Below are 27,166 nucleotides of genomic sequence, written 5' to 3' on the forward strand. Positions count from 1 at the left end.
AGATAATACAAATCTCCTTCATCATAACCAACATGGATTCCGCAAACAGAGATCATGTGAAACTCAGCTCGCCCTATTTGCCCAAGAAATTCACAGTGCCGTAGACACTGGCGAGCAGATTGATGCCGTATTCCTGGACTTCAGGAAGGCATTTGATACGGTTCCGCACTTACGTTTAGTGAAAAAAATACGAGCTTACGGAATATCGGACCAGGTTTGTGATTGGATTCAGGATTTCCTAGAAGAAAGAACACAACATGTCATTCTTAACGGTTCAAAATCTGCAGATGTAGAGGTAATTTCGGGAGTACCGCAGGGAAGCGTGATAGGACCTTTATTGTTTACAATATACATAAATGACTTAGTTGACAACATCGGTAGCTCCGTGAGGCTATTTGCAGATGACACGGTTGTCTACAAGAAAGTAGCAACATCAGAAGACTCGTACGTACTCCAGGAGGACCTGCAGAGGATTAATGCATGGTGCGACAGCTGGCAGCTTTCCCTAAACGTAGATAAATGTAATATAATGCGCATACATAGGGGCAGAAATCCATTCCAGTACGATTATGCCATAGGTGGTAAATCATTGGAAGCGGTAACGACCGTAAAATACTTAGGAGTTACTATCCGGAGCGATCTGAAGTGGAATGATCACATAAAACAAATAGTGGGAAAAGCAGGCGCCAGGTTGAGATTCATAGGAAGAATTCTAAGAAAATGTGACTCATCGACGAAAGAAGTAGCTTACAAAACGCTTGTTCGTCCGATTCTTGAGTATTGCTCATCAGTATGGGACCCTTACCAGGTTGGATTAATAGAAGAGATAGACATGATCCAGCGAAAAGCAGCGCGATTCGTCATGGGGACATTTAGTCAGCGCGAGAGCGTTACGGAGATGCTGAACAAGCTCCAGTGGCGGACACTTCAAGAAAGGCGTTACGCAATACGGAGAGGTTTATTATCGAAATTACGAGAGAGCACATTCCGGGAAGAGATGGGCAACATATTACTACCGCCCACATATATCTCGCGTAATGATCACAACGAAAAGATCCGAGAAATTAGAGCAAATACGGAGACTTACAAGCAGTCGTTCTTCCCACGCACAATTCGTGAATGGAACAGGGAAGGGGGGATCAGATAGTGGTACAATAAGTACCCTCCGCCACACACCGTAAGGTGGCTCGCGGAGTATAGATGTAGATGTAGATGTAGATACAGTCAGTAAGGAATATTCAGATTATGAATGCCACAAACACCATATCTTATAGCAACAAGAGCTAAAAGCTTTCAATATAATTGCATTATAATACCGCCTAAGCTATGCCATGTTATCTCAAATATCGCTGCTATTTGTTAGTTCGAAGGCTTTTGAAGCCAAATTTCATGAAGTAGCCCTGGGTTGTGGACCACGTTATATTTTGGCCGAAGATTTTGTAGAGTGCCCACAAAATAACTTTGCGCCATAGCTGCGCATCAGAACAGCTGGGGAGGGGATCGACCTAAAGATCAACAAAAACAAGAGCACATCGATCGTGCGCTTCCAGAAGGAAATCTTATAAAACAAAAAGGGATGAAAAATTTAGCATAGCGAACAACATCGCTTACTGTGCTACCGACATTTAAAATAAAGCCCTTGCGTCACGTGGAACTCAAGTGTCAGGCCTCTGACGACCAGTTCGCCAATTTTACATAAAGATAAAATTTTCTTCTCTTTCTTCCACATCTTTCAAAACTAATGAAGGCCCCAAATGCCTTTACTCTCGTTACTGAGCGACTGGAATAGCTAGCAGCTTCTAGATCCCTTTTAAGCACAGTTTTTAATGAGATATTTGCTTCCTCGTTTGCGTCTACCAACAGAAGGTTAAAACACTGCATATTATCACACGTTAATGATTATACAGAACTTTACCTGAACTCGTGGTGCGTGAAGACTGCGGTGCCCTGCTACGTAGTAAGGATAGTTACGAGAATGGTCAAGTGCGTAGACTGACAGGTGGCAGTCGACTGAGGCTGCCACCACCGTAAAAGGCCAGCCGGGGTGGCCGAGCGGTTCTAGGCGCTTCAGTCCAGAACCGAGCGACTGCTACGGTCGCAAGTTCGAATCCTGCCTCGGGCATGGAAATGTGTGATGTCCTTAGGTTAGTTAGGTTTAAGTAGTTCTAAGTTCTAGGGGACTGATGACCTCCTATGTTAAGCCCCATAGTGCTCAGAGCTATTTGAACCATTTGAACCCTGCAGAACAGCCGGATGGCCTAGCACAGCGAGAACATATTTTTATGCCGATGCCACGTAATTCTACGCGAGCTGTGTATTATTTTACAGCGTGCCGCCCTCTACAACCCAAAAGAATATGATGTACATCCCTGTTGTATGTTGTACGGCGTGCCTCCTTCAGTTTCTACTAGGCCTTTATACAACTACAGCTTCATGAAACCCTTAGGAAGAGATCTGCAGTGGACACGGCAGAGCTAATAGTGTACTGTTTTTAAAGCTAGCACCACTAGTGTCAGAGCAGAGACATAAGCAGTTTATTGTACGTGTTCCATGCAGATTGCTGATTAAAGACGTCGTAAGACACTAAATGTTCATTCTGGCCATTTACGAACGAATATTTGTTGAGACATGGTCCATTCTGTAATATGACAGTCATTCGTTTGTCAACTCTGCAGTAGTGTTCAACGTGGTACTACATAGTTCAGGCCTCCTTAAAGAACTAACATGTGCGAGCACACCTGGCTCGAGTTTCTTCACTTGCTCAGAGGACAGGCTCGTGTAATTTATGCACGTTGTCAATGGGTGTTGTATTTTCCAGTGTTATTAAATTTCCCAGAAGGATTAAGAAGGATTAAGGTCTGTTTAATGAGGAGCTGATGCTACTGGAGCCTGCCACTCATTAAAAAATGGCTCTGAGCACTATGGGACTGAACATCTGTGGTCATCAGTCCCCTAGAACTTAGAACTACTTAAACCTAACTAACCTAAGGACATCACAAACATCCATGCCCGAGGCAGGATTCGAACCTGCGACCGTAGCCGTCGCGCGCCACTTATTAATCTTCGTGTTCAATACAGTCATTCGAGGTATGGAGAATGGAGCGCTGCCTATAATGCTATCACTCCTCTAAAGTGAATGGCTCTATGATTCTGTCACCTACAGTCTCAGCCCACAAAACGACATTAAAGCGAACAACATTCCTTGTTTCCATGATCGGTCGAGGATTGAAATCTGCGTACAAGTGGTAAATGTAGTGAATTTCTATGGATATTTGTGTGAATCGTACCTCATTCGTAAGTAAAATGCAATTTGTGAATTGATGATCTTCAACGCTCCATCTCGGAATACTTTGGAAGAATTATAATCTGGTATGGTGAACTCGTGGCCTGACAGCTTGCACATGCTATCCGTGATATGGGTGAAATAATTGCTGGTAAAAAACTGACCACGGAAGTACGTGGTGTATGCCTTCAGCAGTTCCAATTCTTCGCATACTTTCGGATAAAATAATTTTGGGGACTGGGCCGCGTCATTGTAGCTACCGACTTCTTGCGGTCCTCTTCAGGGCAGCTCACTGCAGCAACGAACCGCTCAGAAGAGGACCACAGCAAGTTTATCGAAACGTCGGCAGTTTAGCTCTTTAGTAGCTACAATGACGAGGCCCAGTACCAAAAATTATTTTTTCCAAAATGGCACCGGTCGTGCAACCCTGAGAACTTCTAACGTTGCTCGCTTGTTCCAGCATCAGCTCCTCCTCGTTGCGACACTAGAGTCCGGTACCAAATATATTTTCTATTTCAACACCACTTGTGAACGGAAACATTAAATTTGATGAGAGTTTCTTAAGTTTCATTATGTATTCATCTCTCTCTCTTTCTTCTCTCTCTCTCTCTCTCTCTCTCTCTCTATCTGTCTCTTTCTGGTATATATATAAAAATAAGTTTTATATTAAAATTGTACCATTTATTGTAATTTTGTAGTCAGACTATCGAACATTTAGGCAAATTATCTCATATAATTGTTCACTTATTCTTTTATAATTTGATATTAGTAATACATTGTTTTATGAGGGTAAGTCAATTGTTATCCGCAATTTAGTTATATTTTTGTTCATTTTGGTAGTACTGTTGTTTTACATTGATGACGCATGCTTTATTTATTTATTTGTTATATCTTTGCAATTTTCAAGCTGCTAGGTTAGTTTCGTTATTGCTGCCGTGTTGTTAATCACGGCTGTTCTGCTGTCTATTAGCACCAAAGAAGAGAAACGTTCACTGATCCGTTTTTTGTTGTCGGAAGGCCTGTCAGGGGCCGAAATTAATTGAAGACTTTCGGTACAGTACAGTGTTTCGCCACAACAGAGTGTCTACGAATGGATTGAAAAATTCCGAAATGGTCGCACAAGTGTTACGCACGATGAAGGAGACGGACGACCGTTTACCGACACAAATGAAGAAACCATTGAGCGTTCACGTGAAACGATTCTCTTAGACAGACGATTAACTATTGACGAAGTGGCACATCGTCTGCAAATTAGTCACGTTTCTGCCTACGAAATCATCCACAACAGATTTGGCTTTCATAAAGGCTGTGCAAGATGGGTCCCAAAACAAATCACATAGTTGCATAAACAAACGCGCTGGGACATCTGCAAAGAACATTTGGATAGCTATGGTAACGAAGGGGACAACTTCTTAGTCAGGAACATTACTGGTGACGAAACATGGATCCATAGTTATGAGCCGGAGAGTAAACGGCAGAGTATGGAATGGAAACATCAAAATTCGTCGTGCAAGAAAAAGTTCAAGACCCAACCGCCCGCAGGAAAACTGATGCTTACGGTTTTTTGGGACGCACAAGGTCCAGCACTGGGACATTATGGGGAAAGTGGCACAACAATAAACAGTGTACGTTACAGTGAGATGCTTACTGCCAGGCTAAAGCCTGTGATGCGGAGGAAACGCCTAGGATTGCCGTCAAAAGGTGTTGTGTTGTTGCACGACAATGCCCGTCCCCGCCGGAGCGGTGGCCGTGCGGTTCTGGCGCTGCAGTCCGGAACCGCGGGACTGCTACGGTCGCAGGTTCGAATCCTGCCTCGGGCATGGGTGTGTGTGATGTCCTTAGGTTAGTTAGGTTTAAGTAGTTCTAAGTTCTAGGGGACTTATGACCTAAGATGTTGAGTCCCATAGTGCTCAGAGCCATTTGAACCATTTGAATGCCCGTCCGCATACTGCTGCCCACACTGCTGAAACGCTCCAGAAACTCAAATTTGAAGTACTGGATCATCCTCCATATAGTCCTGATGTTGCCCATTCTCATTATTACTTGCTTGGTCCATTCAAACAAGCATTAAGTGGCTGTCGATTTGTCTTCGACGAAGCAGTGAAAGAAGCGGTGCATTCCTGGCTCGCAGCTCAACCGAGAACCTTTTTTATGAGGGCATCAGGAAGCTTATACAGCGATGGAACAAGTGCGTTGAAACGAAAGGAGACTATGTCGAAAAATTTTGTTCTTGTAAGTTTCCTATCTGATTACAATAAAATTTTATAATTACTTTACGGATAATAATTGACTTACCCTATTGTATTTTGTAATGAAGTCAGAGGAATGTCCGGTTTGTATCACTATGCGACGTTGTTCTGTCCGGTGACATGGGCTTTGCCTGAAAGCTATGAAAAAATCGCAATAGTCGGGGAGTACTTAACAAGTGTGATGCGGCATTCTATCACTCGACATGGTAGCGGAGACGTCTACTCACCGTCGTTGGAGTCGTACATGTAGATGACGCTCTTCCAGCCGTAGTGTCGCACCACGTCGATAATGGCCTTGTGGTAGTCGGGGCGCATACTGATGGCGTAGTCCAGCAGACCCGACGAGGGTGCCAGGACCTGTTGCGCAAAGAGCAGAGGGCCCTGTGTGTTAAGTTGCCGCCGCAGGTGGCTCGACGCACCAGCGCCCAAAGCGAGATTTCATTGCTGCGTTGCGTCACTTCTACGGTACAAAATTGGTGTGCAGAACAGCCTCACATACTGAAAATGCTACTGAGGTAACACTGTATACTTCACTGATGATAAATAACTATGCTGTGGATATTTGAATTGCAAAACGAGTAAGCAAAGTAAATAACAAAAATTTATCTACATTTCGTGTACAGTATTGCAGAAAGAGTATTTGGTTATATTGTCAGGTGATTTGGACGTATGTACAGGGTGTGAAATTCAACACACAGAGCTAACACCTCTGGCAGCAACAGCTCTAACCCTACTAGGTATCAAATTGATTTGAGCTTGGGTGCTCCTTCATCGTTACACCAGAGTTCATCAATCGTAGTGGCTAGCACAGTAGTGGTGTACCAGACTTTCCGCAGTCTACGAACAGATGTTTTAAAAGAGGGAGAGATTTGCAGAAAGTGCTGCTTAGGCCAACACTCGAACACTCTCTTTATCGAGGTAGGCTTGGAAAGCACGGGAACCATGCGGTCTTGTGTTATCTTGCCGAAAGGTAACATCATGGATACCTCTACGATAGGGCACAGCCACCCGCCACACCATGTAAAGGTAGCTGTCCAAGTTACTAGCTATGAGAACCAGAAGTGATCATGCCAGGCACTGGGCCCAGACAATGAATGTAAGCTGGCTACTTTCGTTCTCCTCGCAGCCTCCATGCCGCCCGAGAAGACGACGTGCTGCCTCTCGTGTGTCTGGTGTTGTCGTTGGTTCCATCAGTGTCGGCTCGTATCTCCTTGCTGTCGTATCGATGGAACCTGAGAAAATCTTTGCAATACTGACAGTCCGTGGTGCCCCCGACGTCATCACGTTACCCGTGTGGATAGTTCTCCTGTTGCAAACATTACCAGAACATTGCGTAACGTCCTGTACGATCCTGAACGGCCAAGCGCACAGCATGGCTGTCCTCTCAGGAGCTAGTCGCTTGAGCCTGTTGAGGTCCTCCATAGTGCTGAATGTGGCACTTCTGAAGCAATACATTCCATATTTGCTTGAGAGCCTTGGAATCTCTACTAAGGATATAGTGGTCTCAGATGCAGATAAAAGCAATACTGAAGTGCTACTGAAGTCAGAAGATTACTGGCAGAAGATCAACGCTTTCCTGGAATCATACAAACAACTAGGGAAAGATGCGACAACATCTGTGATACGCAAGACTATCGCTCTACTCAACAGCTTAGGAAAAGTGGCTTGTTTTGAACACTGGAAGGGATAGCCAAACACTTAGCTCAACTGCTAAAACCTCTCGTGGGGTACTGTCCACGCCACATTAAGAACTAGACAGAATTTGTGAAGGTAATCCTTGGGTTTCGCTTAGACGAGAAGAACGTATTTTTCAGTTATGATGTGACCTGGGTGGCGCTGGAAAATTCCTTACCTCTACTCAAGGGATACTTCAATGACGACACAGTACAACTTTTTCCAAACGTACCATCCACAATCTATTTCAAATGTGATGGGAAATTCTATGAGCAAGTAGATGGGGTTGCCATGGGTTGGGTCTTAGCTCCGGCTATTGCTGATCTATACGTGAAGCAATTCGAAGATGTACCGCTGAATACCACCCACCTAAAATCAAACGCTTTCTACAGGTACGTAGATGATACTTTTGTGGTGTGGCCACATGGTAGAGAAAATGTTCAGGCGCTCCGGGCCATCGCAGCTGCATATACGACAACATCAAGTTTATCGTGGAGAACGTAACCCTACCCTTCTTGGACATTTTAATCAAGAGAAGTCCCGTCGGCCCGTTGGGACACTCGGTGTACAGGAAGAAGACGAATACGGACCTGTACCTTAACGCCTAGAGTTGCCATCATCCAGCGCACCGCAACTCGGTGCTAACCACATTAGTACATAGTGCCATGTACATCTGCGACAGGAAGAGCTTGCCGAATGAGTTACAGTATCTGAAGAACACTTTCCTCAAAAACGGTTACAACGAGATGCAAATCAGACGCGCATTACAGACTGGTAAGAGGAGGGAGGACAAATCAGAAGACGAAGAAATCAAACGTATGGCGTTCCTGCCATATGCGGGGCCGCTGACAGTCAAGATCACCAGAACAATGGACAAGAACAATGGCAAGCAACGCTAAAAATTAAGGACATGTCTGGCTCCACCAAAGGACAGCTAGGACTGCAGACGCCATGGGTTTACAGTGTTGATTGCGAATGTGGGGGCAATGCCTCGGGCAGACACTGCGATGCATCTTACAGAACTGTACCAAAACATCAAAACGTTCGACTAGGGCATACAGACAAGTCCGCTGTGGCAGAGCGGAGCATCAATGAGGAGCACACCTTAGATCTTGCACAAACGAGGAAACTATACAGCACGAATGCACTGCAACTCTGTGCTAATGCGTTTGCACAACAGTTTAATAAATCGGCACAGCGGATTTCAACTCATCACAGCGTGGAATTTCGCAGTTGCGAAAATAAGACAAAAACACTTTGTTCTGATGGCGGCAGCGTCCGCACACAGAATGGACTGACACCGGAACTCTAAGCCCCCCCCCCCTCCCCCATCACCCCTGCAAGACACTCTCCCATCCCCCTGCAACATACTCCCCCACCACTGGCGCAGCACCATGTACGGAGGCGCGTGATCGGCCCACCCACGGTAGTGGCAAGTTGTCCAGTGCCTATGTAGATAGGCAGAACATGGCATGGCGACACTTCACCTGAAGATGATGGGTACGAAACTCATCGAAACAAAACGACACCACGATTTTATCAATCTTCTTTAACGTTCTAAACTTCCTGCATGATAATCACGTGTATCATACGTTCATGTGAACTATTCTTAATTCTCTCATGCATATTGAATGTGTATGTACCACTTAGATGCCATTAACTAAAAATCGAAAATAATTCGACTTTAAATTTTGAGAAACTCAGTACGAACAAAAATTAGCTGCAAGTCTGCTAGAATGTTGAACAATGTCACCTTCAACGTTCCATGAATGGTGCCTCATTCAAACTGAAAATTTACTGTCATACTTTCTGTGTCATTTCTGTAAGTAATTATTACGCTTTTCCATTTGTTTGTCACCTTTATAACTACTGTGTTTTTAGTTTATACGCTGCTCAATTCCATATATGTCATTGGTCATTGTTTCTCTTTTGTTGTGAGACAATGAATTTCCGTAAATATTATGTATTTGTTTTACATAGTGTGGAGGTAACTGTAAGCCGTCCTGATTACCATGTATTATTGCGACTCCCCAACATAAAATAAAACATGTATCTATGTGCGATGAAAAATTTAAAAAGCGTTTTTTAAATATTTCCTACTCTTTCCGATATCATTCTCTTATTAAATGTTTTTTAGTAAGATTATAATTAATGGCGCTGCATTTATTACTCACCAGTACACTGCGATCAAGAGAGTGGAATCACCCTTTACAACACAGCTGTGCGACCGATCGTAGCATGTACAACCGAAACATGAGCACCGAGTGGGAAGATAGAAAGATAAATTATTTCCTTTGAAAACAAAGTGCTAGAAAAAGTTTTTGGTGCATAATTAAAGAAGCCCCAGGGGCTTCACCTAGAAGTACGCGGGTGGCGACCGCGGGGACCCGAGCTGAGTGACATTGCTTCCACTTACTTGTGTCAGACTCCTTTCTCCTTCCCTGTCGGCCTCCCTTGGCCAACTCTTGCTTTTTCGACCCCAACGGTATTAGGTTTCGAGGCCCGAGGGCGTCTTTCCAGTTTTCTTATTCCTACTTATAACCCAACTCCTGAGGGGAGTCCACCCCTTAAGAAAAGCCAGCAGTCCTGTAAGCTGTGAGGGTAACACCGCAGGTTGGACGGGAGGCCAGCACCCTCTCTCCGTAAAAAATTAAACATGCTTTCAAGACTACAAGTAAGCCTCGGAACATTACTGACAAAAATAGACAACGTCAATGGCAAAGAAACGGTATACGATTTGGAACGTGGAATGTAAGGAGTCTGTACAAGACAGGAGCTGCAATCAGTGTGGTCAAGGAAATTCAGAGGTACGAACTAGACCTAGTTGCACTGCAAGAAATCCGGTGGGACGATGCTGGGAGCATTGATGTTGAAAACTGTACAATTCCGTATGGAGCCTGTGAACGAGGTCATCTGTTAGGCACTGGTTTCTGCGTCAGTAAGACGTTGGCCACTAATGTTTCAGAATTCGTTTCAGTCAACCCAAGAATATCTGTTCTAACACTGGAAGTAAAGCATATTAAGGCGACTTTTGTGAACTGTCATGCTCCCACGGCGGAGAGCGAATGTGAAGTGAAAGACGAGTTCTACGCACAGCTAGAGGCAGTGATGGACGCTATACCAAATGGACACCTGAGGATCCTCCTTGGTGATATGAATGCCAAGGTTAGGAAAGAACAAATATTCCAAGACACAACAGATAGGCACAGTCTATATAAACTAAGCAATGACAATGGAGTTAGGTTCATCAACTTCGCTACATCATTAGGGTTGTTCATCTCCAGCACAAACTTCCAGCGGAAAAACATACATAAAGGTACCTGGGTATTACCAGATGGGAGAACTGTAAATCAAATAGACCATGTTGCCGTTGATGTCAGAGCCAAGAGATGGGTGTTAGACGTTAAGACAGCGCGGGGCGCCGAAGGTGGGAGTGATCATATCCTAGTCAGAGGCCATTTAACCATACAGTGTAAAGGAAGAACGGGGGCCTAAGTTAAAAAGGGTGGAAAGGTACCATGTGGAGAAACTGAAAGATGAGGCAACGAAGACCAGATACCAGTTGCAACTTAGTAACCGCTTTGAAGCACTCAGTGAAGTGGACGCGAATCAGGACCTCGAACTAATGTGGGGAAACATCCAGAGCTCAGTTAGGGATACAGCGAAGGAAACACTCATGGGAAACCCAGTGGGCAAGAAGATCTGGTTTGGAAAGGAATGTACAGATGCCCTGGAAAAGAGAAAGGAAGCAAATGGCTGAAGGGGACAAATCTGGCACAGGCCAAAGCACAATTTGAGGAGGTCCGAAAGACTACACAAGCAATTCTGAGTAGAGCAAAGAGGAAATACATAAGGAATATCATCACTGAAGCAGAAACCGACTTCAGAGGACAAAAGACGAGGGGAATGTTTCTGAGGGCGAAGTACCTCTGCAAAGGTCACCAGGCCAAGCAGAAATTTGTCAAAGATTCCCATGATAAGATCCTGACGAACGATAGGGACATAGCTGAGAGATGGAAAGAGTACTTTCGACAGCTGCTAAATTGTGATGAACCCGAACTGCAGTTTGATTTTCAGTACCCAATTACAGCCGATGCAGACTATCCAGGATGAGATAAAAACCAGAATCAGACACCTTAAACAGAACAAGAGTCCAAGTAAAGATGGAATACAGGCTGAAATGATCCTGGCAGGAGGAGAGAAATTTGCAGAAAAAATACACCGACTGATTCAGGCAATATGGACCAAAGAAGAACTACCAGGAGAATGGAAAACAGCTCTGATTTGTCCAATACATAAGAAGGGCGACAAACTGAAATGTGACAACTATCGAGGAATCGCCCTGCTTAACGTCTGCTATAAGATCCTGTCCAATTGCCTCATACATAGAATTCAGCCAGTGGCAGAATCGGTGATTGGGGAGTACCAGGGAGGTTTCCGGCCAGGACGGTCAACAGTAGATCACATCTTCAGTCTCCGGCAGCTCACTGAGAAACTGGGTGAATATGGTAAAGATTTGCATATTTTATTCGTTGATTTTAAGAAGGCCTATGATTGCATACATCGCAAGAGCCTGCTCAACTGTTTAAGGGAGTTTGGCGTAGCAGAGAAACTCATCAATCTGATAAAGATCTGTCTGAACGAAGATGGGAAATCGCGTAACTGAGGAATTTGAAATTGTGACAGGACTCAGGCAAGGAGATGGGTTGTCCCCTATCCTGTTCAACTTTGCACTCGAGAAGATCATACGCGAGACCTTCCAAGAGAACGAATGGATTGAAATCGAAGGAAAGAGACTGGCATACTTAGCCTATGCAGACGACATCTGTTTACTCTCTAGGTCGGAAGAGGAGTTGGAGCAAATGACTAAAGCACTAAAGGAGGCTGCCAGCAAATTTGGGCTAAACATAAACGAAGCTAAGACAGAGTACCTCGTTATGACGCGTGGTCATTGTCAGACTGCTGATCATCTACAATCACTGCAGGTTGGGGACCATTCCTACAAGAGAGTGCAAGAATTCAAATACCTAGGGGCACTTTTCACTGAGAACTCGTCATGTGAAGCAAAGATCAATGCCAGAATACAAGCAGGAAACCGATCTTACCACAGCCTAGCACAACTGCTTCGGTCCAAATCTCTCTCCAGACAGTCGAAGATTCGACTGTACATAACCCTGATCCAGCCTGTTGTTCTATATGGCTGTGAGACATGGAGTATCCGGAAACAGGACTTCCATAAGCTCCTTGTTTTTGAGAGAAAAGTGCTTCGGAAGATCTTCGGTCCGTTTCTGGATGCAGATACGGGGGAATGGAGGATCAGATACAACCAAGAGCTTGATGAACTATACTAGCAGCCCAACACAGCAGGAACTGTCAAAGCCAAACGAATGCAGTGGGCCGGCCATGTGGCCCGTATGGAGGATCACAGATGGCCTCGGAAGCTCCTGGATTTCACACCTACAGGAAAGAGACCGCCAGGGAGACACAAGAAGCGTTGGAGGGATGGACTCCATGAAGATTTAAAACAAATGTCAATAGATGTGGACGAATGGCGGATAGCAGCAATGGACAGAATACAGTGGAGGAGGAAACTTGTAGATGCGTGCGGTCCACTGGGCCTGATCACGTAGTAGTAGTAGTAGTAGTAGTAGTAGTAGTAGCACTTAAAGAAGAAAAAATACGGAAACCTATGCATTGCACAATGAGGCGGATATGACAGCATCCTGGGACATGTACCGAGAAGGGGTGCTGTGCTTTAAATGCTACTGAAGTGCTACCTCAAATGTCTCTCCTTTAAAATGTACAACTTGCGTCTGAGAATGCCAATATTACTGGACTCTTATTTATATAAGAAAACGCAGTCTGTGTAACACTACTTGCGTCAGAAAACGTTAAGGTAACTGGATTCTTCCTTATGGGAATCATCCGTGCAATGCGCGTGTGAGTGCAAGCTGTATAACATCATGCAGAACTCTAGGAAAATGTATTGGAAACCAAAAAAGAGAAAGGGGCTGACAATTATATGCATACTAATTCACAATTGAAGAACGGTTATTTGAACTCAAGGAGACGTACTGCATTTGGTCACTAGATTAACTGTTCATTGAATGATGTTGTGGGGCTGAAAATTAATGATGATTAAGACACTTAGCTACACAGATACTAATGCAAGATATTTCGAAAGTAAATTACAGTAAAAAGGTCCATATGCATAACTCTGATTGATATAGGTGCATGGAAGTTTGGGAGAAAAGCAAGCGAGAAAAATGGGAATAAACCTCAGGAAAATTATTCAGAAGGGACGAGATCTGTTTTAGTTTCACTGTATTTACGAAAGGGTTATGTGAGGTCGAATTATAAAATATGAATATTCTTGTGCGCTTTGGTAAGAGTTTCAAACACAGTCGCAAAAAAACCTAACTTCGGTTTACACGAGTCGTAAGTGAAACACGTGGTTCTTTTTATCAGTCTTTTGACTAGTTTCGTGCGGCCCGCCACGACCTCATATCCTGTGCCAACCTCTTCATTTCAGAGCAACACTTGCTCCCAACGTTCTCAAATATCTGCTGCCTATATTGCAACTTTTGTCTTCCCATACAGTTTTTATCTTCTACAACTGATTCTATAATAGCAAAGCGCTTCCTAGGCAAGAGTATTGTGCTCCATGTAAATCTGTGACCTCCCAACAGCAAAGATTCACGACAAATGTTAAGGCAAAATCGATACTTTTCAAAGTTTCGCCGGGAGGGACGTGGTTGGCCACGGCTCCAAAGAATAGCCGACAGTCGTTACTGTCGCACTCCCCGAATCACCGCAAAGGTAGACGCGCATTCTGTGCTACTGGTTGGCACACGGAAAAGTCTTGGGCATCATCACAAAACAGCAATTTATGCTAAGCAACGAAACGAGGCAAAGTGGCATCAATGTTTCAAAGAAGTAAATGCACAAGGAAGGAAGGAGACACTTTGATAGCCCAACGCTGAGGTGGCAGGATGGAGTTAGGGACGATCTATCCTATACAAGGTAAGATGAGGTAATTTAACCCTTCTTCTGGGTATTATTTGCATTCATTGTAGCCCACGGTTTATGTACACTGTTGAAAGAATTAGGGGAACACGTGTATCAAAATTCTGTATGCTAAATCTATTTTGATACGGGCCATACCTGAGGTTTTACTACATGGCATGAGTTCCTCGGTCTCAATATAGGCAACAATGAAAATCATTCGCCCTCTATCGGGAATGTTGTGCACTACGGCGTCAGGTGAACCCTCAGAAGGAAGTGAGTACCGCTATCCCGTTGTTTTTTAGCCAGGTGCCCAGATGGCAGTTGCCTATTGTGGACGTTGTATGCAACCAAGCACAAGCAACGCGAGGTACTAATGCAATGCAAGTTACAACGGCGGACTGTATGATCTAAAAAGGATGGACTTTCGGTCGTGTTGCTGCAGATGCCAGTGCCTGTCCATGTGTCATCCACGCGTTATGGACACCTTACAGGGAGACAGATCAGTACAGAAGGCGAGATGGACAAGGTTGCCGCCGCATTACAGCACCACGTGAAGACCAATATCTGACCATTTCTGCTTTGCAGCGTCGTACGGATACCGCCAGAGCACTGTAGGACGACCTCAGAAGGGGCACTGGAGCTGCTGTGTCTGATCAGATTGCACTGAACAGGTTAAGAGAAATGACTTTATGACCTAGACGTCCTCTTCAAGTGCGACGCTTTACACATAACCATTTTGCAGCTCGCCTTCAGTTCTGCGATTCCCATGTCAATCGGCAACTTCGTCACTGTCGAAACGTACAATTCACAGACGAGTCCACATATCTTGTGACGCAAGGTAATGGTCGTGTTCGTGTGCTGAGGCCCGTGATGAGCGGTATCTGCCAAATTCCGTCCAGGAAATCGACAGATTTCCAAGGTTCTGTGACGTAGTGGGGAGGCCTCAGTGTTGACAGCCGTACCACCTTTATCGTTGTCCACGGTCGCCTTACCGCCACGCAGTACATCGAACAGATCGTGTTGGACCATGTGGTGGCTGCTGCATAAGGCAGTGGCTCTGAATTCCTTCTAAAGTCAGGGCATGTGTGGCGGACGTCAACAGCGATATCTTGCGAAGCCTGGACATTGAAGTAATGGAATGGCGGGCTCTGAGTCTCGACCTAAACCCGTTTGTGCCTAAGTGGGAGATGCTTGACACACGTGTTCGTGATCGTTCTGTTCCACCACAGAATGTCCAAGAACTCACATGGGCTCTCATTGGAGAATGGGAACTACCACTACGTGGCGTCTGTAGACTTTTAAGGAGCATGGCACGTAGGTGTCAGAAAGTGATAAACGCTCACAGAGATGACGCACGTTATCGAAGCCCTCAAAATCCAATGAAATGCATCCAAGATGACAGGATGAATGATTGTTTTCACTTTGTTTTTGGCACCTGTCGGACTTTTCAACTCTCTTTATGTAAACGAGGTTGTAATGATGTTTTGTTGCGTACTTCATTTGTGAAAGATAAAGGTTTAATTTGGTAACATGACCATTCTTCAGTTATTGCTCATTGGAGTATGGCAGACGCTAAAAACCACGTACCCCTTTTCTTTTGAGAAATGTAAATTACTACACTCCTGGAAATTGAAATAAGAACACCGTGAAGTCATTGTCCCAGGAAGGGGAAACTTTATTGACACATTCCTGGGGTCAGATACATCACATGATCACACTGACAGAACCACAGGCACATAGACACAGGCAACAGAGCATGCACAATGTCGGCACTAGTACAGTGTATATCCACCTTTCGCAGCAATGCAGGCTGCTATTCTCCCATGGAGACGATCGTAGAGATGCTGGATGTAGTCCTGTGGAACGGCTTGCCATGCCATTTCCACCTGGCGCCTCAGTTGGACCAGCGTTCGTGCTGGACGTGCAGACCGCGTGAGACGACGCTTCATCCAGTCCCAAACATGCTCAATGGGGGACAGATCCGGAGATCTTGCTGGCCAGGGTAGTTGACTTACACCTTCTAGAGCACGTTGGGTGGCACGGGATACATGCGGACGTGCATTGTCCTGTTGGAACAGCAAGTTCCCTTGCCGGTCTAGGAATGGTAGAACGATGGGTTCGATGACGGTTTGGATGTACCGTGCACTATTCAGTGTCCCCTCGACGATCACCTGTGGTGTACGGCCAGTGTAGGAGATCGCTCCCCACACCATGATGCCGGGTGTTGGCCCTGTGTGCCTCGGTCGTATGCAGTCCTGATTGTGGCGCTCACCTGCACGGCGCCAAACACGCATACGACCATCATTGGCACCAAGGCAGAAGCGACTCTCATCGCTGAAGACGACACGTCTCCATTCGTCCCTCCATTCACGCCTGTCGCGACACCACTGGAGGCGGGCTGCACGATGTTGGGGCGTGAGCGGAAGACGGCCTAACGGTATGCGGGACCGTAGCCCAGCTTCATGGAGACGGTTGCGAATGGTCCTCGCCGATACCCCAGGAGCAACAGTGTCCCTAATTTGCTGGGAAGTGGCGGTGCGGTCCCCTACGGCACTGCGTAGAATCCTACGGTCTTGGCGTGCATCCGTGCGTCGCTGCGGTCCGGTCCCAGGTCGACGGGCACGTGCACCTTCCGCCGACCACTGGCGACAACATCGATGTACTGTGGAGACCTCACGCCCCACGTGTTGAGCAATTCGGCGGTACGTCCACGCGGCCTCCCGCATGCCCACTATACGCCCTCGCTCAAAGTCCGTCAACTGCACATACGGTTCACGTCCACGCTGTCGCGGCATGCTACCAGTGTTAAAGACTGCGATGGAGCTCCGTATGCCACGGCAAACTGGCTGACACTGACGGCGGCGGTGCACAAATGCTGCGCAGCTAGCGCCATTCGACGGCCAACACCGCGGTTCCTGGTGTGTCCGCTGTGCCGTGCGTGTGATCATTGCTTGTACAGCCCTCTCGCAGTGTCCGGAGCAAGTATGGTGGGTCTGAGACACCGGTGTCAATGTGTTCTTTTTTCCATTTCCAGGAGTGTATTATGATTTCAGCATTAAATTAAAGGTCTTTTAGAGCTTGGAAATAGAAGGTAAAGACGATGATTGGTACTTTTTAAAAGTGGTATATGTGATACTTACGTTCTCAGGGAACCACGGTGTGACGAAAGGCATCTGGAAGGTGTTACTGTAGGAGTGCAGCGTGTCGAACGAGTCCGGACTGACGGCTCCCAGCAGCGCGAACACTCCCCTCGAGAACTGGCTGCAGACTGCAACACGAGAATATTTACGTATTATGTTTATTGTGGATTCTGTTTTGAGGGCTGCGACTACGAATTAGAATGAAAAGACATAATTCTGTATCAGTCATAAATTACAGGTTGATTTTCTCGATCGTGTACAAACTCTAGGGATTGATCGATGAAACGATGCAGAATGAAAAAGGTGTAATGAACTTGTATCCAGAAATGCATGTTTTCAATGCTAGAGACCATTTACTCAGTCATACGTTGTTACAAAGACTGCGGTCTAATGCGCGGTGTACCGTGCAGCCACAGTTAGAGTATGTGACGAAAATGGTTTCCATGTGCCTCGAGGCATGCGTGTACGCGCTGTAGCATATTCTGCCTCACACGTTCACATCGGCCAGGCTGCATCCGAACAGTCTCAAAGGCAGTATGAATATGCTGCTCGGTGTCTCCACATCTGGAATGGGCTCCGCCATACTCGACACTTTTGAGTTGGCCTCATAGGCTGAAATCGCACCGGCTGAGATCCGGCGAACACGCAGGCCATGCAACTGGACCCACTCGTCCGATCCATTGACCAGGGAAGACACGATTGAGATGCGTCTGCAGGTTAACGGCGAAGTGGGTTGGAGCACCGTCATATAGCAGCCATATAACCCTTCGAATCATTCGAGGCAGGACTGAAGCGCCTAGAACCGCTCGGCCACAATGGCCGGCATCGATCAAATCGTTCAAATGGCTCTGAGCACTATGGGACTCAACTTCTGAGGTCATTAGTCCCCTAGAACTTAGAACTAGTTAAACCTAACTAACCTAAGGACATCACACACATCCATGCCCGAGGCAGGGTTCGAACCCGCGACCGTAGCGGAGGCAAAATCACCTGCAAGATACGCCGATAGTTCCGGCCTGTTAGGCGGCATGGGTGGAAGACTAGTCCCAAAATACGGTCGCCAGTTATCCCGGCCCACCTATAGCGTATGAGGACGTATGAGGAACCAGTCTCTACTAGGAAACCATGCATACTGTAACCGTGGCTGCATGGTACAGAATGCAGTCTCCGTAAGAAAGCATGATTGAATAAGTGGTTTTAGCATGGAAACCATGCATTTCCGAACGTAAATTAATTAGACCTTCTCGTTTCGTATCCTTTCATCGAACAATCAAAAATGGTTTAAATGGCTCTGAGCACTATGGGACTTAACATCTGAGGTCATCAGTCCCCTAGAACTTAGAACTACTTGAAGTTAACTAACCTAAGGATATCACACACAGCCATGCCCGAGGCAGGACTCGAACCTGCGACCGTAGCGGTGGCGCAGTTCCAGACTGAAGCGCCTAGAAACGCACGGCCACTTCGGACGGCGGCATCGATCAATCCCTAGAGTTTGTACACCGTGGAAAAAATTACCTTGTGTATGTCTTTTATTGTAAGATAAAGGTAAAGTCTGTGGCGCAAGCTCGTGACTGCGCCTTTGGTCTGACTGGGTAGAGTGCAGTCTTTCTTCGCCGACGTTTTTAATGTCTCGCGCTACCATCGACCTCATCGGTTTCTTTTTCGAGGAATTATTTGGAGACAGTGTACAGGGGAGAAGCAGGGACGCAGATGGTGGAGTATCAAGAGTGGGTGGTGCCTGCCCATCCGCCTCCACTGGACGCCGCCAATCACCCGCCGGAGGCAGCAGCGGACAATTGTGGGGCACTTCGAGTTTCTAAAGGAGCGGCTGGGCCAGCCCTTCACACACGTCACTGGGTCAGTCTCTTCCCAGCCACCCTTCGTTGTGGAGGCCATGTCTGGATTCAGCCAATAGCCACCGCGCGTCTCATTTTGTTTTTATACTGAGGGGTGCTTTACGCCAACAAGAAGGAAACGACAAAAACACTGCCTATCGTTCTTTAGAAAAAGCAGACTGGCCAGGAGGGTGTAGGACTCACCCACTGGGGCTTCCGTACCAGCTTAATTATGCATACTGTCAGTTCATGCATTACAGCAATTGGGAATGTCGGCGACTCTTCCCTGTTATCGACACTAATACTGGCAAAATATCGGTCCCGGCCATTCCAAGACTTTCGAGAACGTTTCAAGTCTGGAGTGGGATAACAAATGACAAAAGAAATATTTTTTGTGTGATGTAATTGTTAATTAACGATTTTCTGATTTTTCTTCCTTTACTTGTACAGTGAAACCTTTCTTCTCCCGGAACTACATGATTTTTCGTCAAAGGGAAGTAACCTATAGGTTTTGATGAGTGAGTTTGCGAGTATGAAAGCATATGGCATAAGCGGCTGTATATTTTGATTGCATTGGCTTAGATGCTTAATATTTTAACACCGCCAAAGGTGTATAGACCTCAGCAGGTGACATAAATTTCAATTTGATATAACTACTAGTTCCTGAGAAACATAGGTCTTAACTGACGGACGGACAGACAGTCCGATAACAAATGACGAAAAATGCTTTTGTTTGTTTGATATGGTTAGAAACTAATACATTCAGATTTGTCCTTTTGCTTGCAGCATATAACATTGCTTCTTGCCAAATTTTGTGATCCTAGGTCAACAGGAAGTACGCTGTCGGTTTTGATGAGTGAGTTTGCGAGTATCAAGACACGTGACATAAATGGCCGTATCTCTTGATTGCATTGACGGAGAAGCATATCATTTTTACATCACCAAGGACTGTAGACCTTAATACGTGACATAATTTTCAACTTTTTACGTCTACCCGTTCTTCATAAAAAGTGTTTTGAACAGTTGGACAGACAGAAAGACGGAGAGACAGACAACGAAGTGATCTTAAAACGGTTCCGTTTTTGCTAATCGAGGCACGAAACTCTTGAATAATCAGCATTTTGGCAGAACTGTTCGTCACCAATTGTTTTATCACGTACAGGGAGCAAGTGAAACGAAACTTCGCGTATTGAGAGGTTATGTGACTACAAAACTAAATTAGATGTCGAAATGGCTACTATAGGCATACTGTTGGTACCTTGCCTGGATGTGTGCGCTAATTTTTTGATCTGAGAAGATAGCATACACGCATTTTCTCCTCCTCTAGCATAAATTGGCTCACAACAGTTGTAACTGGCTGTCGATACTGACACTGGGATGGCGTTGACGCCCGAGTTTCTCTCGTACGAGCTGTATTGGGAACAGACTGGGGAATCTTGCTGACCAGTGGACTAAATAATCTCCACGAAGTAAGTTCAGGCAATCACCATGTGAGGATGAGTGTTATCCTGTTGAAAAATTGTATTAGCATACTGTATCATGAGAGATAATAAATGGGGACACAGTATTTCTTTGAGGAATGCCTGTATAGCTATCAGAAGTAACATGAAGTCATATTCGATGAGTATACTGATAACACTGGCCAGTATGTCTCTCCAAACACTAGCAGATTGTGTCCTTTCTTCTCGGAACAGCCATAATTGCGGATGTCGGTCATTTGCGGTTCTACGGAACTGAGATCCCTCGCTAAAAACTATGTGGCTCTAGTCATCAGCAGTCCATGCTTTCCTAGTCTGACACCACCCTAAAGGCAGCCGTTTGTGTTGTGATGTTGCGGTAAGGTATTCAATGAACAGCGACTAACAATCCCGGCGTCTGTCAGTCTCCAGGTAGTTGTAATGAGTCCAACACTTATGCCCGGACGACAGGTGCAGATGTGAAAAGGTCGCGATGTTCTTGATGTCCGCTAATGCAGTCTTTCCTTGGTGTGGTCGGATAAGGTCGACCAGAAGCTTTACGACGATTACGATTTCCCTTATAGTCCAATTGTGCAAAATTGGGCACATATTACAATCAAATTCACCTCCTGCGTACATGTTACACAGTTCGATCAACCGTGCAGATACACACTGATGCCTGTTTCAGTGTTTGTCAAGCGAAGCACGCAAACACGCGACATTCAGCATACTCCTACATACTTTGAGATTACATACGTAATGGGATAGCGATATGCACATGTACAGATGGCGGTAGTATCACGTACATAAGGTATAAAGGACAGTGCATTGACAGAGCTATCATTTTGCTCGTATGCGTCATGTGAAAAGGTTTCCTGCACGATTATGGCCGCACTGCGAGAATCAACTGACTTTGTACGCGGAATGATAACTGGAGTTAGGCGCATGGGGCATTTAATTTCGGAAATCGTTAGGCAATTCAGTATCCCGAGATCCACAGTGTCAAGAGTGTACCGAGAATATCAGATTTCACGCATTGCCTCTCACCATGGACAATACAGTGGCCGACGGTCTTCACTTAACGACCGAGAGCAGCGGCGTCTGCGTAGAATTGGCAGTGCTAACAGCCAAGAAACGTTGCGTGAAATAACCGCAGATATCAATGTGGGACGTACAACGAATGTATCCATTACGAGAGTGCGATGACATTTGACGTTAATGGGCTGTGGCTGCAGACTACTTTAGACAATTTGTAACCGTTCATGGACTTCATGATCCCAAACAACGATGCGCCATGTCACCGCAACTGTTCCCTGTTGTTTTGAAGAACATTCTGGGCAATCTGAGAGAATAATTTGTCCACCCAGATTGCCCGACATGAGTCCCATCGAACATTTATGGAACGTATTCGAGGGGTCACTTCGTGCACAAAATGCAGCACCGGCAACCCTATCGCATTTATGGATGGATACAGAGGCAGCACGGCTCAGTATCTCATCGTGGCACTTCCGACGCCTCGTTGAGACCCTACCACGTCGAGTTGCTGCACTATGTCGCGGAAAAGAGGTCAGACACGATATTAGGAGGTATCCCATGACTTTTTGTCACTTCAGTGTAGTGTTTACTAACTGCACGCTCATTATATACTGTACCTTTCTAGACGAGATAACACGATCACGTGGTAAAAACACAAATGCACTGTGGTGGCTGTTCCGGCAGTCGCAGACAGTAGAAATTTTAATCATCTAGATACACGCTGATGTATATATTCGGAATATCTCGTACATCTTTCCATTCCTTCGAAGTGTTCAACAATTTTTAGTTTAAAATGTTCCAAATGGTAGAGATGTAAAATAACGTAGCGTTTGTGGAAAGTACTACGTCCATAATAGAGAGTATAGGCGTAATGCAGTGTGGCAGCGGTAAGCTTTTACTATGTCAACCTCTGTTCACGTAACAGCCGTTGAACGGAATGCATACGTAAAACCAACGGTCAGTAAGGTCTGGGGACGTTTGTGGCCCTGTCTTCACGAGAATGAATTAATTCTTGGCAGAATGCTCGATTTACGGAAAATGGCCATTACGTACCGGAACACGTCGGTTATTATAATAATGAAGGAAGATCAGAATTTAACGTCCATTCGACGACGACAAAGTAGTGAAGATAGACGGGGGCCAAGGATAGGGGAGGAAGTTGGTCTTGTCGCTCACCGTGTATACAGCTGCAGTCTGAACTTAGCTTCTTCCAAGTGCATTAACCACAGCACCATCGCGCTTCATTGGCTGATCAAGGGCAAGCTGATAGTGTGCCAGTGCCACACTTGCTAGTGTGACACCAGCAAGTACAATTTAGCTGTACTCTGCAGCAAGTGATTACTGAGTCACGCTCTGTGGTTACAAGATGGGACAAGTGCCACCTTTATAACATGACGATAGCAAGCCGAAAAGCTGGGCAAATAAACGGTTGTGCACCTCTGTGCGTCGGTGGCATGACGTCGTCTACTGAACCCTGGACTTTTAGTACAGATACCGATGGATCGGCTACCACTGTCTAGAAATCTTCAGTCTGCAATGGGCACTGAATGCCAGTACTGGAGTTCAGTTGACAAAGTGTGACTTTTCCGCTTCAACTAGTTCTACAGTGATTGTGGCAGATTCTGGTGAACCCAAGATTTCTGCCTAAATTGTTGGTGGGTTAAGTGACAAACAGGTTTGCTGTAAATACGCGCTGCAACAGCCGTGAATGTTAGTTGCCTTTGAGATTGGACCCAATAAGTTGATACTGATCGAGAATGCTTTTAAGAGACGAAGATGCCATTATCAACAGCTTACTGAGTTTGAACGTGGTCGTGTAGTAGGACTACGAGAAGCTCGATGTTCCTTCCGCGGTAAAGCAGAAAGACTTGGCAGGAATGTAGCCACAGTACATGATCTCTAGTAGCAGTGGTCACACGACGATCGGTCGGAAGAAAACTGAGCTCCGCGCGGGCACGTGGCACTATCGAGAGAGAAGACAGTCGTATTCGGCATATGGATTATGATTCGTCGTACTGTGGTTGCAGCAGCAGTTCGAGCAGCTGGCACTGCATTTACTAGTCGCTTACTTCAAGGACAGCTCTGAGCCAGACGCCCTGTACCGTGCATTCCAGTAATCCCAAACCACTGCCGTTTGCGACCTCAGTGGTGTCAAGCGAGAGCTCATTGGAGGGCGTAGTGGAGATGTGTCGTGACTTTTGATGAAAGCTGGTTCTGCCTCTGGTTCAGTGACGGCCCGGTATCGGTTAGTAGGAGGCTAGGTGAGCGCCTGCAACGAATCTGTCTGCGGCCTAGACACACTGGACGTACCACTGGGGTCATGGTCTGGGGTGCGATTCCGTATGACAGCAGGTGCACTCTCGTGTTTATCCCACGCACCTTGGCTGCAAATTTGTACTTCAATATGGTGATTCGGCCAGTTGTGCTGCCATTCATGAACAGCATTATAAGGATGATTTCCAATAGAATAACGCTCGGCCACATGCCGCTGCTGTGACTCAACGTGGCCTACACGATCACCAGATCTGTCTCTGTCGAGCACACACGGGATATCATCGGATGACAACTCCAGCGTCATCAGCAACCAGCATTAACCGTCTCCGTATTGACCGACCAAACGCAGCAGGCACAGAACTCTGTGCCACAAACTGACATCCGACACATGTATGACACTATGCATGCATGTTTGCGTACGGCATTGTGGCTCTTACACCGATTATTAATGTATCAGAATTACCCATTTGCCGTGGCTTTTCTCTCTTAGATTAACCCATGAACTTGCAACATTAATCACTTAAAAATGTTACTTAGAAAAATGTATTCTTGAAATTTCATTACTCTACGTTCACTGTTTCTTGGCGTTGGGATTTATTGCGTCAGTCTATGATCTGCCTCATGCTGTTGAAGGCGTTTGCAACACTTTAAGTATTCAATGATTAGTTTTCCTGTTACGCTTTTACTCGTCTGTCAATGACGAACTTTAGCGTCATTGAGAACTCGTACATACGGTACGTAATATGTTTTGCAATGTTAGTCACCAACTTGCGAATGCCTTTAACGACGACAGCATTTTTCTGACTAAGACTTTTTTATGTCTATAAATTACATAAAATTATTGTACGAGTACGCGATCATTATCAGTGGTCAATGTAATTGTCAGTTTTCATACACGAATGGCGATCAAAACGGTCAATTATATTGACTAAGGTCTTGTTAGCCGTAAATAAAGTCATAAAATCAAAAAGTACTGTAGGAATTAAAAACTTCGTAGATAAACATGAAGCTGTTTACCAAGCAGCGACGGAACGACGCCGTCTACGAAATAAATTTGCGTTTCTCCAGCAAATTACTTTGCACTCTCGCGAGGCGTTCGTTAGAAATTGCGCTGTCGGTGCGTTGCGGGAATCAACAGCTGAAAATGAAAAAGTGTCTGGCAGAGGGAGGTCAGACACATGGGAGATGTACGCGGCGAGAGAGCAGCGCCAACTCCACGGGGAGAAAGATGACGGCGCCTCTCTGCTGTGGAGAATAAAGCGGGCAGCGCCGTCCCACCGGCACCAAGCACCAGCGCTGGCCAGGTCTGTTTACCCGCACTCAGAGAGAATCTCTCAGAGCAGTTTCTCTGAATAATAAAGAGCTTTTTCTTTTAGAGAACGATTGTGGCGGACAGAACTGACTGTGTATTCTCCAAAGTTCTAAGAATATATTTGTGGGTATTTCGATATCATCGAATAACTAATGTGGATGTGCTGAATCAAATAAGAGGAAAAAGAAGTTGATGGCACAACATGATCGGTTGATAGGAAAGTTTCTGAGGACTCGAGGAATACTCAGTTTGGTAATGTATGGAAGTGTTAGAGGAGGGGGGGGGGGGGGGGGGGTTAAAATTGTGGAAGGTGACCTAGGCATGATATGCAGTAAGCAGGTTCAGATGTAGGATGCAGTAGCTACAAACAGATATTAAGACGTTCGGTCAGGATAGAGTGGTGTGAAGAACTGCATCAAACCAGGCTCCAGACTAAAGACCAAAATAACAACATTTAAATACCTGGTAAATCTGCTGCAAATTAGTGTTCAAGACGGCTTGCAGAAAGTTCTGTAATGCCTTTTATACGTAATAAGCTCATTACAGACTTTCCCCCTTCATTTTATGCTGTTCAATTAATCATTGAAATCAGTGTATGCCTACATTAGCGACATCTGGTGAACTTACAACACAAACATCTTGTGGCTACCGCGGTGGTCTAGCGGTTCTAGGCGCGCAGTCCGGAACCGCGCGACTGCTACGGTCGCAGGTTCGAATCCTGCCTCGGGCATGGATGTGTGTGATGTCCTTAGGTTAGTTAGGTTTAAGTAGTTCTAAGTTCTAGGGGACTGATGACCACAGATGTTAAGTCCCATAGTGCTCAGAGCCATTTTTTTCTTGTGGCTACTGTACGGCAGCTTGTTTTGAACAGTAGTGCTACTGACAACATGACTCTACATATGCTGTTATTTATATATATATTTGACGATGCTGATGCTGATTTTGCATTTAATACTTGACGACGTCACTATGTCTGCAGTACATTAGGACTTTGTTTTTATAAAACAGGTATGCCTCTTCATACGGTTCACAAGGCTCTGAGCACTATGGAACTTAGCTTCTGAGGTCATCAGTCCCCCAGAACTTAGAACTACTTAAACCTAACTAAGCTAAGGACATGACACACAACCATGCCGGAGGCAGGATTCGAACATGCGACCGTAGCGGTCGCACGGTTCCAGACTGTAGCGCCTACAACCGCTCGGCCACCCCGGCCGGCAGCTGTAGACAATCTGCGAGTGTATTTTTGTTTTTCCCATTTTTTGCTGCAGATCTGATGGTCATTATAGACCGAAACCGGTATTCTGTTAACAAAAAGTTTGTGACCATAGACGTAAATTAAAGGAAACTTATTTTATAACGGGGTTGTGGCAGTCTGAGCTATTTGTTCATTTCATGTGGCTGCTCTTACGTAAACTGAAAATAACTTGCGCTATCCAACTGCGATACTAATAGCGTCATTTATCTTTCTTTGAGCTTGTACGTTTTTCATTTTAGTGCCTGGGCCCCCTTTCTTACTTGAGGAAATGAAATACTCTCTAGGAAAACCAAAATAAAAAAACAAAAATGAAAAGAAAAAAGAACGACGCACCACGGAGGAGCTATGAAAATTGGTCAAAAATTGATATCCAGACAGTCGTCGACGGAAAATACGAAATAATAACATTGGTGGCCGATGCATGAATGTGTGACGCTGCAGCGCAGTTTCATGGCGCAGCTGTCAAGGACAGTAAACATGGGACTCGTCGCTACCATGGTGTTAAGTCTTAGCGAGTTTCATTCGGTGTGCTCAGCTGGACATCAACTATGCCTCGCAGATAACCGAGTAAGCAATATACCAAGATGTCAGCATTTGCGAGACGACTCGTAGTTGGGCTCAAGGAAGGCGACGGAAGT

At 45.5% G+C, this 27,166-nt stretch overlaps 1 protein-coding gene across 1 annotated transcript in view; it reads right to left on the bottom strand.

The window, feature by feature from the left end:
* Positions 1-27,166, bottom strand: part of LOC124612890 (glutamate receptor 1-like) — a 398,257-nt gene that overhangs the window by 148,912 nt on the left and 222,179 nt on the right. The window contains exons 3-4 of the mRNA XM_047141343.1: positions 17,355-17,482; positions 5,760-5,889 (exon numbers count right to left, since the gene is read on the bottom strand). Coding sequence (XP_046997299.1) covers positions 5,760-5,889; positions 17,355-17,482 — 258 coding nt within the window. The remainder of the gene's footprint in view (positions 1-5,759; positions 5,890-17,354; positions 17,483-27,166) is intronic.

The sequence above is a fragment of the Schistocerca americana genome, chromosome 4 (assembly GCF_021461395.2).
Source record: "Schistocerca americana isolate TAMUIC-IGC-003095 chromosome 4, iqSchAmer2.1, whole genome shotgun sequence".
Lineage (NCBI taxonomy): Eukaryota > Metazoa > Arthropoda > Insecta > Orthoptera > Acrididae > Schistocerca > Schistocerca americana.